We start from the raw sequence: 14,539 nt of genomic DNA on the forward strand, positions 1-14,539 counted from the left end.
CCTGCTTTACTCAACTGATACTTAAAATCAGTAAGGGGGAAAGTGACACTTTTGGTCCCCACTCTGCACTCAGCTCTCACCTGAAGGAGCGTCTCCACCCCCATTGTTCTACCCGGACACTGAGGTTCAGCGCTGAGAGCCTTCTGACGGTTCCCTCACTGTGAGAAGCCAAGTTACAGGGAACCAGGCAGAGGGCCTTCTCGGTAGTGGCACCCATCCTGTGGAATGCCCTCCCACCAGATGTCAAAGAGAAAAACAACTACAGTATTCCAGACTTTTAGAAGACAGCTGAAGGCAGCCCTGTTTAGGGAAGCTTTTAATGTTTGACCGACTACTGTATTTTAATATTTTGTTGGAAGCCACCCAGAGTGGCTGGGGAAACCCAGCCAGATGGGCGGGGTATAATTTTTTTAAATTATCATCATCATCATCATCATCATCATCACCACCACCTGTGGCTCCTAGAAGCTCTCAGTATGCAAGAGTAACTATACCCCAGGAAACGGCTCCAACTGGCCAGCTAAACCAGGTGAGGGTAACCAATGGGTCTCAAACCCTCAAATAGGATCTTTCCGTGCATGTAAAGACAGACTCTGGTGAACTGAGCAGACAAGACCGAACAGTGGGTCCAATGGTCAAGAAGGCATTTTTTTGAATGAGGGAAGTGAGGGGCAGGTGGGGCTTGCCAGACTGGGAAGGTAGCCCATCTAGGAGATGGAAAACTCTGATCCTAAACTTCCGCTGCCTTGCAGGATATCTTCCGAGAAAAGAAAAGGATGATAATAATAATTGTAAACCCTACACTAATCTGGAGAAGAGTCTCCAAGATGGCTGGATGGCATCTTGTAGCCCTATTACTGGCAACTACAGGGCCAAGTTGGTGCCAAACATATTGATCTGCTTTCCTTTGGACCACATCGGCGAGGCCAGGACCTCCATACATACTGCCCAGGCTTGCACCCCATGAAGGTCACTTCAGTGCTGCTAATGCAGCAATTTGACTTCACCCTTGGAGGCGCACTCCATTGCCTCTTGAGACAGAAGGATGCCAAGAACTTTAAAAAATTCATTTTTGCATTTTAATTTTCCACCCCTTATTTCATTTTCCATGTGTAAATCAAATAACCATAGAATGAATATAGCAGTTTGAACATTGTAAATATGAGAAAACAAGAGTGATGATCAACAGTAAGGCCTTTATTTCAAAAGGCATTTTTGTGCATGACTTGTAAAGATGTCTTTTCATCATTTCTTTGTGGTTTCAAGTGAAAGTCAAGAGTTCACTGTTGTGTGATATTAATCAAATACTACACATACTGAGAGAGAAAGCTCTCTGTCTCATTTAAACCACACAAAAAAATAATAAAAAAAATTGGACTACATGCCCATGTCTATCATAAGATCCACTACCATTTCTATTAAACTGCACTAACCTTTCTATGACCATGTCACCTCAGTCATTTTAGAAGTTCATGGACAGGCAAAATGTCACATCACGGCACTATGTAAAGACAAAAGGACAACAACCGCCATGCCCCAGCAAACTTTTACTCTTACTACAAACAAGTTGAAAAGTCCAAGGCTCCATTTACGTAAATGGCTGCTGTTTTCCTGGAGAACATCAATGCAATAGTAGTGTGCTTTTCACCTTTATGTACGATGGTGTGTTTATTTTTTCTCCCATGGTCCAATTTATTTCTAATGCTACATATTCAAAGGCATTCACTCGTGCGTTAGAGAAGTCACTTATTCCTCTGCCTGGCATTTAGAAATTTGCCAAAGAGTTCACAACATGTGGTGGTAACGTCTAAAGTGCCCCAGTGGAATTGATCGTGCACCTGTGATCTTCTACAAAACTTAAATATTCTGCAGCAGGCATGGCAACATGGGAAAAGGTTAATCAAATGCAGAATAGTTTTTAAATTACTGCAAAAGGGAATGGAAAGATTAGCAATTGTATTTTTGTCTTAACAAATGGTAACTAAAAATTCAAAATAAAAAAGTCTTACACATGCTTCCCTGTCTTAAGGTTTTAGTAATATACAATGTACGCTTGAGCCCAAATTTTGAAGTCCCATTCACTAGTGGTGAAATGGAGAAGCATTCTCCCAGGTTTTAAGAGATATACAGCAAAGTAACCGCCAATGAGAGAGGTGGGGTTTTTTTTTTTTAACCTTTAACAGCTGCAGCAACTTTGTTGTTGTTTACATTATTTTACCACTGGGAGAGGTGGCAGGAATAGCCTAGCTCCAATCTCACTGTCTTACCACAATTGTCTTTTGCCTACTATACCCTGGACCACATTCACGTCTATATGTCTTACAAAATCAAAAGTCACCCAATAAAACTGAACTAGTTGGCCTAGATAACTGAGTTGATTGATCTGCAATAATATTGGCATCAATGATGTGATGAATGTCCTCAAAGTACCTAGCAAACATGATGCAGTGTGCCTCCAAGGGATGTCCAGGTTGCAAAGGGCCCCAAAACACTTGGAAGTGCTTCACTAGTGGTGGACAAAAACTGCTTCTTCACCTCCTTCATGACACAGAATAGGCAGATAGACAGATAATGTGCTCTTGTTTTTGTTTGATTGAACTTATTAGTCCTTCTCCATCTGCATTCTTGCTGTCTCCCAAACTGCTTCCCTGCCCTCAGCTCAGGTGTATACTAAGGAGCTTAATGGGCTCTGCTCGTGGCAAAAGGGCACTTGGGAGCGATTATGCTAACTGCCCAAGTCCTCCATCTATATTCTAGAAAGTAATCAGGACTCTGACAAAAATACCAGCCACACTAGCTGAAAATCCCTCAGGATCCATTAGTCTCTGGGATTGACTATTCTAATAGGTTCCTCCAACCATGGAAGGGATAAAGCAACAAGCTAAACCTTCACAGAATGTGGTCCAGCCATAACAAGGGAGTCAATATAAAATCTACCTTCAGACCACCATCCTTCTGTCCAGGATGTGTTAGGCTGATGACATGTTATAACAGCCCCACAACTGTCATGGGACTCATGAATTTTTCAGCCACCACAGACAAGGCACTCAGCATGGGTGTTGAGGTCCCCCAGGGCAATCATCCCAGCAGTCCTCAACCCCAAATCTGAGACTATGACTCCCAGCTCAGCTAAAGAGACTGGTGATCAGTGGAGTGGATGATACATTAGGATCCTAATGCTTCCTGAGTATGTAACATAATATACAAACACTCGAAACTGGCACTCAAAGCCAACAGGAAGACTGGAGAGGCAGAATTCTTGTAGAAGACAGCAACTGCTTCTCCCCAACCCTCTAATCTATGCTGATTCTGAAACAAGCACCCAGAAGACCAGAACTGAGAGAGAGCAACTCCATTCAGCTCACTCACCCATATCTTGGTAAAACAGCAACAAAATCCAGCAGATGAAAAAGGAATTTAATCCTAGACAAAGCACCCAGTGAATCACTCTAATAACTATTTCAATTTTTTTAAAAGTGGCAGTAGGAGTTCCAGTGAACTCCAAAAGCTTTGCCACCTCATTCATGCTACAATTCAGCCCAAGGCAGAGCGCGCACACTGCTCCAACCAGAAACAATTACATTTTTTCCAAGACAAAGCACCCAAGTTAATCAAATAATTCATCTACACTCAAGTCATGACCCAAAAAAGTAAATGAATGTTTGAATGAAATAATTAAAATTGGTCTGAAGTGGTAGCACTTGTATAAGCAAACCAATATATCCGATAATAATTTCATGAATTTCTAATCCGTGTTGTTCACCCAGATAAATATTTTTAAATTCCAGAAATGTTTAAAATGACAATACTTATTTATTTTCCCATATTCAACTTTTGCTGTAGGTAACAGCCTTCAGCACATAAAGGTAAATGGACCAATAATGACATGCCATGCTCAGTAGTAATTCTAAATTCATTCAAAATATTGTGTAAAACAGTGGCAATATCAGAGCTCTTCTCTTTAGCTTCCCCCACCCCCATCTGTCAACACACTTCCCGCAACTTTCCTGAATGCAGTATCATTCTAGGAATTTCGGGGGTGGGTGGGGGGGACAAGTTTTCACAAATAAGCAAGTGGCTAATGCATCCAGGACTTTCTGAAGAAGGAAACTAGCAGCCACCACCTGCCAACTACTGAGAGGAGCTCCACTTGTAGCTGCAAGGTTTTTTTTAAGCTAAAGAAAAAGGATCCACAGCAGCTGAAATGTTTCCACAAAATTCACCATTTTCTATGGAGCAGAGAATTGGGGTGGCACTTGTGCTCAACCCTACCCTTGCCTCCCTGGGGGCAGTACACCATTCTGATCAGCTGTTAATCACCTGCTTCCTACACCTTGTTGCTGTACCCAGCTGACTGGAAACCCAGGAATTGCATAGCAACATGCAGTCACTAAGTACAGCTGGAACAAGACAGCACATGTCTCTATCTGAATGAGGGGTTAATGTCAACCCAGACAGACAGGAAGGGGATTCCTGTCTAAAAACAAAATGCCAGCTGTCCAGGGATGTCTTAACACATGTTGCTGGCTGAAATTAATTGGAAATCAAAGAATCATACAATCATAGAGTTGGAAGGATCCTCAGGACCATGTAGTCCAACCCCCTGCAGTGTAGTAACATACAACTGTCCCATACAGGGATAAAACATGCAACCTTGGCATTACAGTATCAGTAACACTCTTTAACCAACTGAGCTATCCAGGCACAGGCCCCATTCTAAGACCAATACTTTAAACAAAAAATTCTAAACCAGACAGACAGACACTAATTCCTGACTTCATCTACCTGCGACCTCCCCAATACCACCTGAAGCAGGTCATTTAACCTTGCTGCATGACTAATCCAGCATTGGAGCAGCTCATCCTCTCACCCAAATCCAAATATTTCACTAAGCTCTTAAAAGTGCTTGGAAACCTAACAGGTTTCCTGTGGTCGTGGTGGTGCAGTAATGTAATATTATAGAAAGGAATTTGCTACCAACCACTGTCAGATGCAGAAAGCCAAGAAAAGTGCAATGTGTTGCCAGATGGGGGAGCTTAGACACCAAAGGAAGACAGAATATCAGCAAAAGCAAGCTCCAATAAAAACCAAAAATTATTTTAACCTAAGCCTGTTTAACTTATTCTTCAAGATCCCACTACAGAAATGATTATAAATATTTTCCTAGCACTTTCAGAATAGTATTTAAAAATAAATAAATTTATTGTTAGTCACTCCAAGGCCTCTTAAGACATGAAGACAGTAGCAATTTGAAAAAATTAAGTCCATTATGGCAAATAAAAGCCACCCAGGAACAACTTGAGAGTGGGTCTAAGGAGTGATTGATTCTCTATGATGAAGAGGGTGCAGCCAATTGCTCTGGAGATGGTGAGGCTCCTTGTCAGGAGGTCCTACATGGATATAGTGATATTAGGTAACTACCACACAGTCAAAAATGTCCCTTATGGGAGCAAGATGATTGAGAAGGTAGTGATTAGTCAGTCCCAGGTGTGTCTGGATGAAGCAGATTATCTAGACCCATTTCATTCTGGCTTCAGGCCTAGGTTCAGCATGGAAATGGCCTTGGTCACCCCGATTGGTGACCTTTTTATCAGGAGAGTGAGACCGTGCTAGTTCTCCTTGACTTCTCATCAGCTTTTGAAAGAACCAACCATAATATTGACTGGCATGAGTTCTGTGGATTAGGAGCTAGAGGCACCACAATACAGGGCTCTACTCTTCTTATCTGCAGGACCAGTACCAGACTGTAGCAGCTCAGCTCCCCAGCACTTGTGCTGTGGGGTTCCATAGGGTACTATTTTGTCTCCAATGCTTTTTAAAGTTTGTCATCCTGGGATCTGAAGTACTATGTCATCAGTAAAAACATAAAGGTAAAGGACCCCTGGATGGTTAAGTCCAGTCAAATGTGATTATGGGGTTGGGGCGCTCATCTCGCTTTTAGGCTGAGGGACCAGGCGTTTGTCCACAGACAGCTTTCCAGGTCATGTGGCCAGCAGGACTAAATTGCTTCTGGCGCAACGGAACACCATGACGGAAACCAGAGCACACAAAAATGCTGTTTACCTTCCCACCGCAGAGGTACCTATTTATCTACTTGCACTGGCGTGCTTTTGAACTGCTAGGTTGGTGGGAGCTGGGACAGAGCAACGGGAGCACACCCTTGCGGGGATTCGAACCGCCAACTTTCTGATCAGCAATCCCAAGAGGCTCAGTGGTTTAGACCACAGCACCACCTGCATCTGGAGTTGGGTAGAGTGCCCTTTCTGGACTGAGTTGTACTCACCGTGAAGGAGCAGGTAAATAGCTCTTGGCAAAACACTGCTATCACCTGAAGCCCAGATAGCGTCAAGGACTGCATATGTCCTTGAAGCCCAGATGGCAAGGACTGTATATGTCCAGCTCTGACTTGTTCCCCAGCTACAGTTGCTCCTGGACTTTGATAGCTCAGCTATGTTAATACATACTCTGGTAACCTCTCATTTAAACTACTGCAATGTGCTCTTTGTGAGACTTTCCTTGAAGTCTGTCCAGAAGCTGCAGGTGGTGCAGAAGAGGCTGCTGACTGCCTATTTGATACCTGAACTGTCTGCCTATTTGCTACTGAGTCAAATTTAAGGTACTAACATTTGTCTATAAAATTCTATACAGCTCCCCTAGTACCTACCAACCAATGGCATAAGATCTGGAAGAGACCCTACCCAATAGTTCTATTTACAGCTATTTTCTGCAGTGTAGTTATGAAGAGCAGGGCTTATCTGTTGTGGCACAAAAGGTATGGAATTCCTTCTCCATGGGGATAAGATTGTTCCTTATGCTAGCTGATTTTAGGCATCATATTGTGATGCATTAGTATTCTTAGGCTTATAGAAATGATTACTCAAAGAGCTAGGCTGCTGCTGAATTATTATATTTTTAGTAACCTCCCGATATTCTGACCCTTGTTCTATTAATATTTTTGGTTTTATGATTTTCTTGTATTAAAGTGTTATTTTAATGGATTGGTGTGTACCATCCCAGGTACACACCTGGAACCCTCTAATTTCTACAGCTTGTATTTAAAAACAGAGCAATGTGATAATCAGTAATTCAGAGTTGACATCCAGGTTCTACCATCCAATTATGACCCAAATCCTAAGGTTTCTTAGCTCCTGCGCATATTTCCACTCCTGCAACATAAAGTAATATTAATGTTGTACATATAATGGAATGCTTCAGGATCCCAATTAGCTAACACACTTCTTCAAAGACACACAACAGGCATGTTTTAAAGGGATGGTTTTAAATTAAAAAACTCTAAATAGCTTGTGCACTTTATACTTATAAGCATACTTCTTGCCCCAGTGTCTTAGAGTGATCACTGCTTCAACATGGCACAAGGCAATACAGAAGAGTAATTTTTTTTAAGGATTGCTTCACAACGGTGAATACATTTATTAGTACAAATTCTGAACAGTAAATTAGAGAGAGCATGTTTCCTGCTGGTTTTATGTGGTGTAACCTGCCTGAGCATTCCAGAAGCTATTTAAGTCAAACACTGAAGAGCTTTCCATAGCAGGTTACAAAACCTAGTCTCTAGTCACCAACTAAGATTACCAATCCAAAGAACAAGACAAAGGAAATAATAGTTCATTATGACAACACCTGCCAATCTAAATCATCAATGACAACAATAACTAGAAGCAGCAGAACAGGCAAGGTGATGTTAATTGTGTTTATGAATTACCAATCCACTTTTAAGTGCCCGAGATGATGTGCAACAATACACAAGAATGTATATCACTTGAGTTCAAAAACTTTGTTCCAACAGCTGCCACCTTGCTTCTCAGATGCTAATGAAAAGCATACATATACACTCTTGCCTGCTCCATTCATACCCCTCTCTTTAATCAGGTAATCTGACAGTCTGTTCTGTTCTCTATTCCCTCAGGAAAGCTTTCCTTATAACGCTTCCTAGTTTTTACAGCATTTAATAAATATAAAAGTTCATAAAGAACTTTCTAAAATGAATATCATGATAACCAGTGTTCTAGGCACATTTTGCGACAAGGAATTTCATTAGCGTGAGCAGTTTCTGAGCTTCGGGCGCAGTACTGTGCCTAACATTTCAGATTAAAACTGCAGAGTGGAAGGAAAGGAGGATCTTTTTCTGCCTCTCCACTTCCAGTCACTCTCTGCAGACTATAGGAGAGACCCTCTTAAGAATATTAGGGAGGTGGACAGGGGAAGCATGGCTTTCTTTTTCTTTTTTTGCAGTCTTCAGATGAGGACTAGAGCATGTGAAAAATGAATATTAAGATTTTAGCTGTTCATTCATTTTCAGCTTTGTATTCTTGTAAAAGAAGTGTGCCTAGACATTCCATTGTTGCGCCCATAACCTAGGTTTAAGGTGCCATTTAGCTGCTAGCTTTCATATCTCAGTTTCTAACACTGATGATAACCTATAAGATGCATATAAAAGTTACCCAGCTTCAGTGGGGAACTGAATCTACTTCATTTGACAATAGTTCGGTTATTTTTTCTAAAGCCACACTAGATCAGCCACAAACCCATTCCCCCGCTTTTGCTAATTCCTCCCCATTCTGTACTGTTTAATAGGAAGTGGGGAGGGAAGCCTATACCAAATTAACTGTGAAAGCAATGGCTCATGACTTATGCTACTGGAGAGAAGATTTAAGGTCAGAACTTCAAAGGATTGTGTAAATATATTTTTGTTCACAAAGTTTTGTTCCAAATGCAGAAACAAACAGGTAATACTATCATATTTTTCAATGATAAAAATTATCTACATTTGAAGACAGAAAAGTTAATAAGTTTGGTAGTAAGTTTATACTGTGGATCCCACAACTACTGCTGTTATCAAATCCACTCTTTTTAGCACATCATCTTATTTCATTCATTTGTTTTACTGTTATTATATTCAGGAATATATTCAATAGCTGTACAGTGCCTAAACACAGTAAGATACCAGGTAATCAACACTTGTAGTACTGTACAGCCAATTTCCTAACCATTCCCTTTGAATAAAAAAAAGAGGTGCTTATTTGTTTATTCACATTTTTAGCATGACCAACTACAAATCTCAGTGGGTAGCCAAACTTAATTCACAGTCAATTAAACTTGTAATGGGGTTTTATAGCAGAAAGTAAATACATGCAAATAAGCTCTGTGCTACCTAACCTCAACTATCAAATAGCAGACACAATAATGATGAAGACTTACTTAGTATTTCTGAAAAATCCTCAGTTTAGGCTCCAATAAATGTCTAGGAAGAAGAGATTCCTAGTTATGAGTCAAGCAATTAAACTCTTTATAAACACCCTGATTCCACGGCACAAAATTAATTCAGTCAGTAAAATACTCTTGATAAATCTTGGTGTGCAAGACAGAACATAAAGAAGGAGGACATTTCTTAGATACACTGGACACAAACCATTATATGCCCTGATAAAGGCTCGCAAACAACCTCACAAGAATTACAAGCCTACCTGCTTGCCTCCACATGGCAGTATAAGTAATCTGTGATGTATCAACAGCCTGAGAAAACACAGAACTACTGATCCAGATTATAGAAGCCTTCTTACCTCTTCACACAAAAGGAATTCATATTTGCCATGTAAGACTTTTTTTACAAATGTGGGACAATACTTAAAAGGCTACAAAGCACTATCTACTCTACAAACTTGGCAGTCTCTAAAAAACTATGAGACATTTTTGTATGAGTTTCATATAGATGTGTAAAGGATCAAGTGGCCTATAAATTGGTTAAATAAATAAGAAGAAACCAATGCCTTTTTTAAAAAAACTGAACCAAGTCAAGATTTATTTGGGGGGAAGTAAACCAATTTAATACAGTATTCTGATCAGAGAGGCAACTTTTACAAGCAACACATCACAAGTTTACAGCTATAATTTTTTGTTCTAAGCAGTCTCTTACAAGCTTACCAGTATCAAACTTCCGTCACTTGGGACATTTAGAAATCTGGTTACTCTTTCAGGTGTTAACTCTTCAAGCACAGTTGAAAGAGTCCAGTGCCCTTCATCTCTGTGTGCTGTCACCCCCTCTACCTGTATATATGCACAAGTTGTACTTTTATTTGGGGCAGGTAGTCAACTTGCCTGATGACAGATAGAGGCAAGGAGAAGTAATACTTGCACTCTCATATTATTTCTTTGCTTCCAAATCCCCTTCCACTGAGGAAGCTGTTTCGTTGCTGATAAATGACTGGTGGGCCACTAGAAAATGAATACAGAAGAGTCCATCCTCAAATATACCATGTCTTCAAATACTTTAGAGCAGGAGTGGACAGACTTGAGGTTTGTTGGGTCTACTTTGTTCTCTGTTAGCGCCACAAGATCTACTCAAGAGAGCTAGGTGCAAGAGAGACATAGGGTTGTTGTTTTTTTAAAATAGGGGGATGCTTCTGAGCACATTCGAAACCTAGGAATTGGTTTTCAGTCCAAAACAACACTGATATTTTAACCCTTTCCTGCAAAAATACATTCCCGGTTACTTTTATTTATTTCAGCAGTCTTAATTTAGCAAAGAAACTAATTTTTGCTGGTACTGTTAAACAACTGAAAGTACAAAACCCTGACAATCAGTCGAAGATCTACCAGTAGATCTTGATCTACCTTCAGCCCACCCTTGCTTTATAGGGTACAGTTGAACGGTTGCCCTAGGAATATTTTGCCGCAGGAACCTCACATTGCAAAGCAGTTTTCTAAGCTTCCAAATGTCCCTCTTCTCTCTGCAACCTGTCCAAGTTCTTCATTGTTGTTTCCACAAGTTTACAGAGGGTACAGTATTCAGACAAATACTGATTAGAAAAAGGTAAAGGGACCCCTGACCGCTAGGTCCAGTCGTGGACGACTCTGGGGTTGCGGTGCTCATCTTGCTTTACTGGCCGAGGGAGCTGGTGTACAGCTTCTGGGTCACGTAGCCAGCATAACTAAGCCACTTCTGGTGAACCAGAGCAGCGCACGGAAACGCCATTTACCTTCCCACCAGAGCAGTACCTATTTATCTACTTGTACTTTGACATGCTTTCGAACTGCTAGGTTAGCAGGAGCAGGGACCGAGCAACGGGAGCTCACCCCGTTGCAGGGATTCGAACCAGCAACCTTCTGATCAGCAAGCCCTAGGCTCTGTGGTTTAGATCACAGTGCCACCCATGTCGCTATAAAAATGTGGTATCACCAAATTAAATCCTTGGATATGAATGCATGCTGTTCATCTTATAAAAGCATGGCAATGCCCCCCCCCCCAATATTCCTGCTGGTGTCCATCATCCCTCTTAAGTGTGTATCTGCCATGCATTATTTTTCACCGGATGGAATTTCTCCTTAGGTTTCAAAATAAATTTCAAAGCCTCCCATCAATCAAATTTTCTCCAAATATGCTGCACTGCTGCTTAAGAAAATGATACCTATGTCTCTAATAATGGTCTCAGCATAGCATCTGCACAATGGAAGTGTTACATAAAATATTAAATTATGTATGACAAAGTGCCCAATAATATGTAAGTTATTTTTATAGTGATAAAGCAGCAACTAAGATCCAGCCAGAAGAGGCCCAAAGTGTGAAGAACAGGGTGGGAAAGAAGTCAAATTCTGTCTGCACAAAACAGTAGCTCTCAATTAGCAAGGTACTACTTTTTATGACTTTTCAATATACTGACAGAAGAACATATTCCACAAGATTTTTGATGTTAACTTTGTGTCAGAAATAGATCTAGGAATATTAACATCATAATAATTAACTGTTCAGTGCAATACTCGATACTTATTCAATCAGAGAACTAGATCCTGAGGAACACATTTACCTTGCCTTCACTTACAAGCAATTTGAATTTGTAACAATCTAAAGCTAGAAAGAACTACTTTTCAGTTCAGAATGTTAGGAGCAATTTATACTCAACAGTAAAAACGCGTACCCTGAATACATGACCAGAATAAAAAGAATCTATAAACCACAGAATAGCTGAATCAAATAGTCCAAGCCTACTTTCATCTTGACACCCCGACTCTAAAACCTTAAATAATTTGAAATTTGTAAGAAACAATTCCTGCTTTCTTTGGAGGGGAAGGGAGCAACATATTAGTTGCATACTGTGATACTAAAGCGTATTAGAAAGTGACTTTCTTGAAGGACTTTTCTGATATTTTCAATCAAGCTATCAGCACACTAATCTTAAAGACACTTTGTAGAAGTAAATTCCATAATTAATAGAGGTGGTATACTTTCACTTCGCAAATTATAGCGTAAGACTGCAGACACATTCGGAGTTTGGAACAGGAGATTGTTTCTGTAATGTCTGAACACCAGAAATCTCTATACAACAAATTCCTACCCAATCACCAAAAAGCATCATTTGCTTTCTATGAAATCATGTGACCTAAATGAGACCGGCTACCTTGAAGGCTAACTCTAAGCCCCAATGGACTGATGCTGTCGCCAGAAGACAACCCATAACTTAAGTCAAGCACACATGTGATATGCAGCAGCAACCTTTAATGCAGACTGGAGGGCCTCATGAAGCAACACATAAAGGCATCATCAGCTTCTGAGACAGAATCACAGAGTCCAACCCCCTGCAAACCTTTGGCCCACTGTAGGGCTCAAAACCACAACCCTGAAAGTAAGAGTTAGGGCCCCTTCAAGGAAAACCGGAACATGCTCAGTATGTCACTAAGACCCAAAGCTCAACTCACCTAGGAGGACGTTCCCATTAACCACACACCACAAAGCAAAGATACGGGAGCCTTTGCTTTCAATCCAACCAACTTCACGCAACAACCTGCACTGCACTGCAAGGAAGCTGGGGAAGTTAGTTATGCAATGCAACACACGGAGGATAGCTTAACCATGCAGGGCATTGGGGGGCTTGAAGTGACAGCTCTCACTTTGGGGGGGGGGGCTGCGCTTCATTCCAGGCACCACCAACACGAGCACCACGCAAGTGTCAAGGCAACACGATGGAATTCCTCCTTGCATAAGGCAGATGGTAAGATGCACCCCCAAAGTAAAAGCAGTCAAGAGCCGCGCAGACGTGCCAAGTTCCTCAGAGCCCCTGAAGTGACTTTTACTCTAGAGCGCTTTCCCTCCCCCCTCTCTTTTTTTTTGGGGGGGTGTTAACACCACTGAGCCGGAGAGACGCAGGACCAGGCAGTTTCCATGTGGGGGGTGTTTTGCCTCTTCTCCCCACAGAAGCCCCCCGCTTCTCCCCACAGCGACGAGCTCCGCGCGTCGAGAAGCGCTTCCCCACAACGACGAGGCTCGAGGCGGGACTTTCCCGCCACCCGGACCCCCGGCCCGTCGAGGACCCAGGCGACTCGGCCTCCCCACAACCACCACCACCACCGACCACCACCAGCACCGTTCCGGTTCCCCCGCAACCGGAGAAGCGGCAGCGGTCGTGAGGAGAAAGGAGACCCCACCCGAATCCGGAGCTCGAGGAACAGGCGGCGGAGGGGCGAGAGCCGGGCAGGCCGGCTGAGGGACGGGAAGGAAACGGGCCCCTGAGGAACTATGTCGAGAGAGCCACCCCCCCCCCCCGCACTCACCCTGTCACAACAGGCGCCATCTTCCACAAACTCTCGCTAAAACTCCTACTCTCGCGAGAAGGGAGCCGAGGTAGCCGTCGCGCGCGCCTCCCCGCGGAAACCAGCAGCGCGCACGCGCGCGCGGGGGAGAGGACAAGCTTATCGCAACCGCAAAGGAGCGAAAAGGGGGCGGGGCGTGCGGAAATCCCCGCCCACTCGCTCACGTCACTTACGCACACACACACTGACGGGGTCTGTGTCGCTCTCCCGTCTCAGAAGTCAGACACAACAGGCGTGGGAACTCGGCCCGAAGACTCGCGAGATCTCTTGGAGGGAAGCGGAGAAAGGATATCGCGAGAAGGGCGGTCATAGGAAGGAGGCGGGGCAGGAGGGGGATTCCCTTTACGCCTGACCGAGCGAGCGCAGAGCCTTCGGCGTGGGAGAGAACGGACCGAACCATTCGCGTAGGGCCGCGGGCGAGACCATTTCATTCATTCATTAAAAAAAAATTATATATACTTTTTAGGTTTATAGCATTTCACTGATTTTACAATCATTTTGACATTTCAAAACTTGACCTCCTTCCCCCTTTCTGCTGTTCCTTAAATTTATTTTTAATATCTTCTGCTTATTCCAAATTAACTTAATTTACTCATTTATTCATATTCTTTAAATATATACTCTTATGAAACTGCATGTTATTACAACAATCCTGCAAATGTTCTTATCTGTTTACAATTTATCTGTAAATATTCCATAAACCATTTCCATTCCTTTATAAAAAAAAATAATATCTTGATTTATTCTTCTTCTGGCAAGTTTGCCATTTCTGCATATTCCATAAGTTTTTGTATCCATTCTTTGCTGGGACTTCTGCTTCTTTCCATTTTGCGGCAAGTAGCATTCTTGACGCTGTAGTCACATACATGAATAAGTTTTTATACAATTTTGGTAGTTCTGTCCCTATAATTTCCAAAAGAAAAGCTTCTGGGGTTGT

General features: G+C 42.2%; 1 protein-coding gene across 5 annotated transcripts in view; it reads right to left on the minus strand.

Annotated features, from left to right (window-relative positions):
- RBPJ (recombination signal binding protein for immunoglobulin kappa J region) overlaps positions 1-13,641 on the minus strand; it is a 35,587-nt gene extending 21,946 nt beyond the window's left edge. Inside the window, exons 1-2 of one of the 5 annotated variants that reach the window (XM_053402357.1) lie at positions 13,564-13,598; positions 9,220-9,262 (exon numbers count right to left, since the gene is read on the minus strand). Coding sequence is in view for 1 of the 5 variants with exons in the window: in XM_053402356.1 (XP_053258331.1) it covers positions 13,564-13,583 (20 nt within the window). In the remaining 4 variants the exon portion in view is untranslated. Of the gene's footprint in view, positions 1-9,219; positions 9,263-9,942; positions 12,593-13,437; positions 13,517-13,563 lie in introns of those variants that run through there. The other 4 variants (XM_053402359.1, XM_053402358.1, XM_053402356.1 and 1 more) reach the window with 4 other exon arrangements.
- Positions 13,642-14,539: the final 898 nt, after the last annotated feature.

Source organism: Podarcis raffonei, chromosome 9 (genome assembly GCF_027172205.1).
Source record: "Podarcis raffonei isolate rPodRaf1 chromosome 9, rPodRaf1.pri, whole genome shotgun sequence".
Lineage (NCBI taxonomy): Eukaryota > Metazoa > Chordata > Lepidosauria > Squamata > Lacertidae > Podarcis > Podarcis raffonei.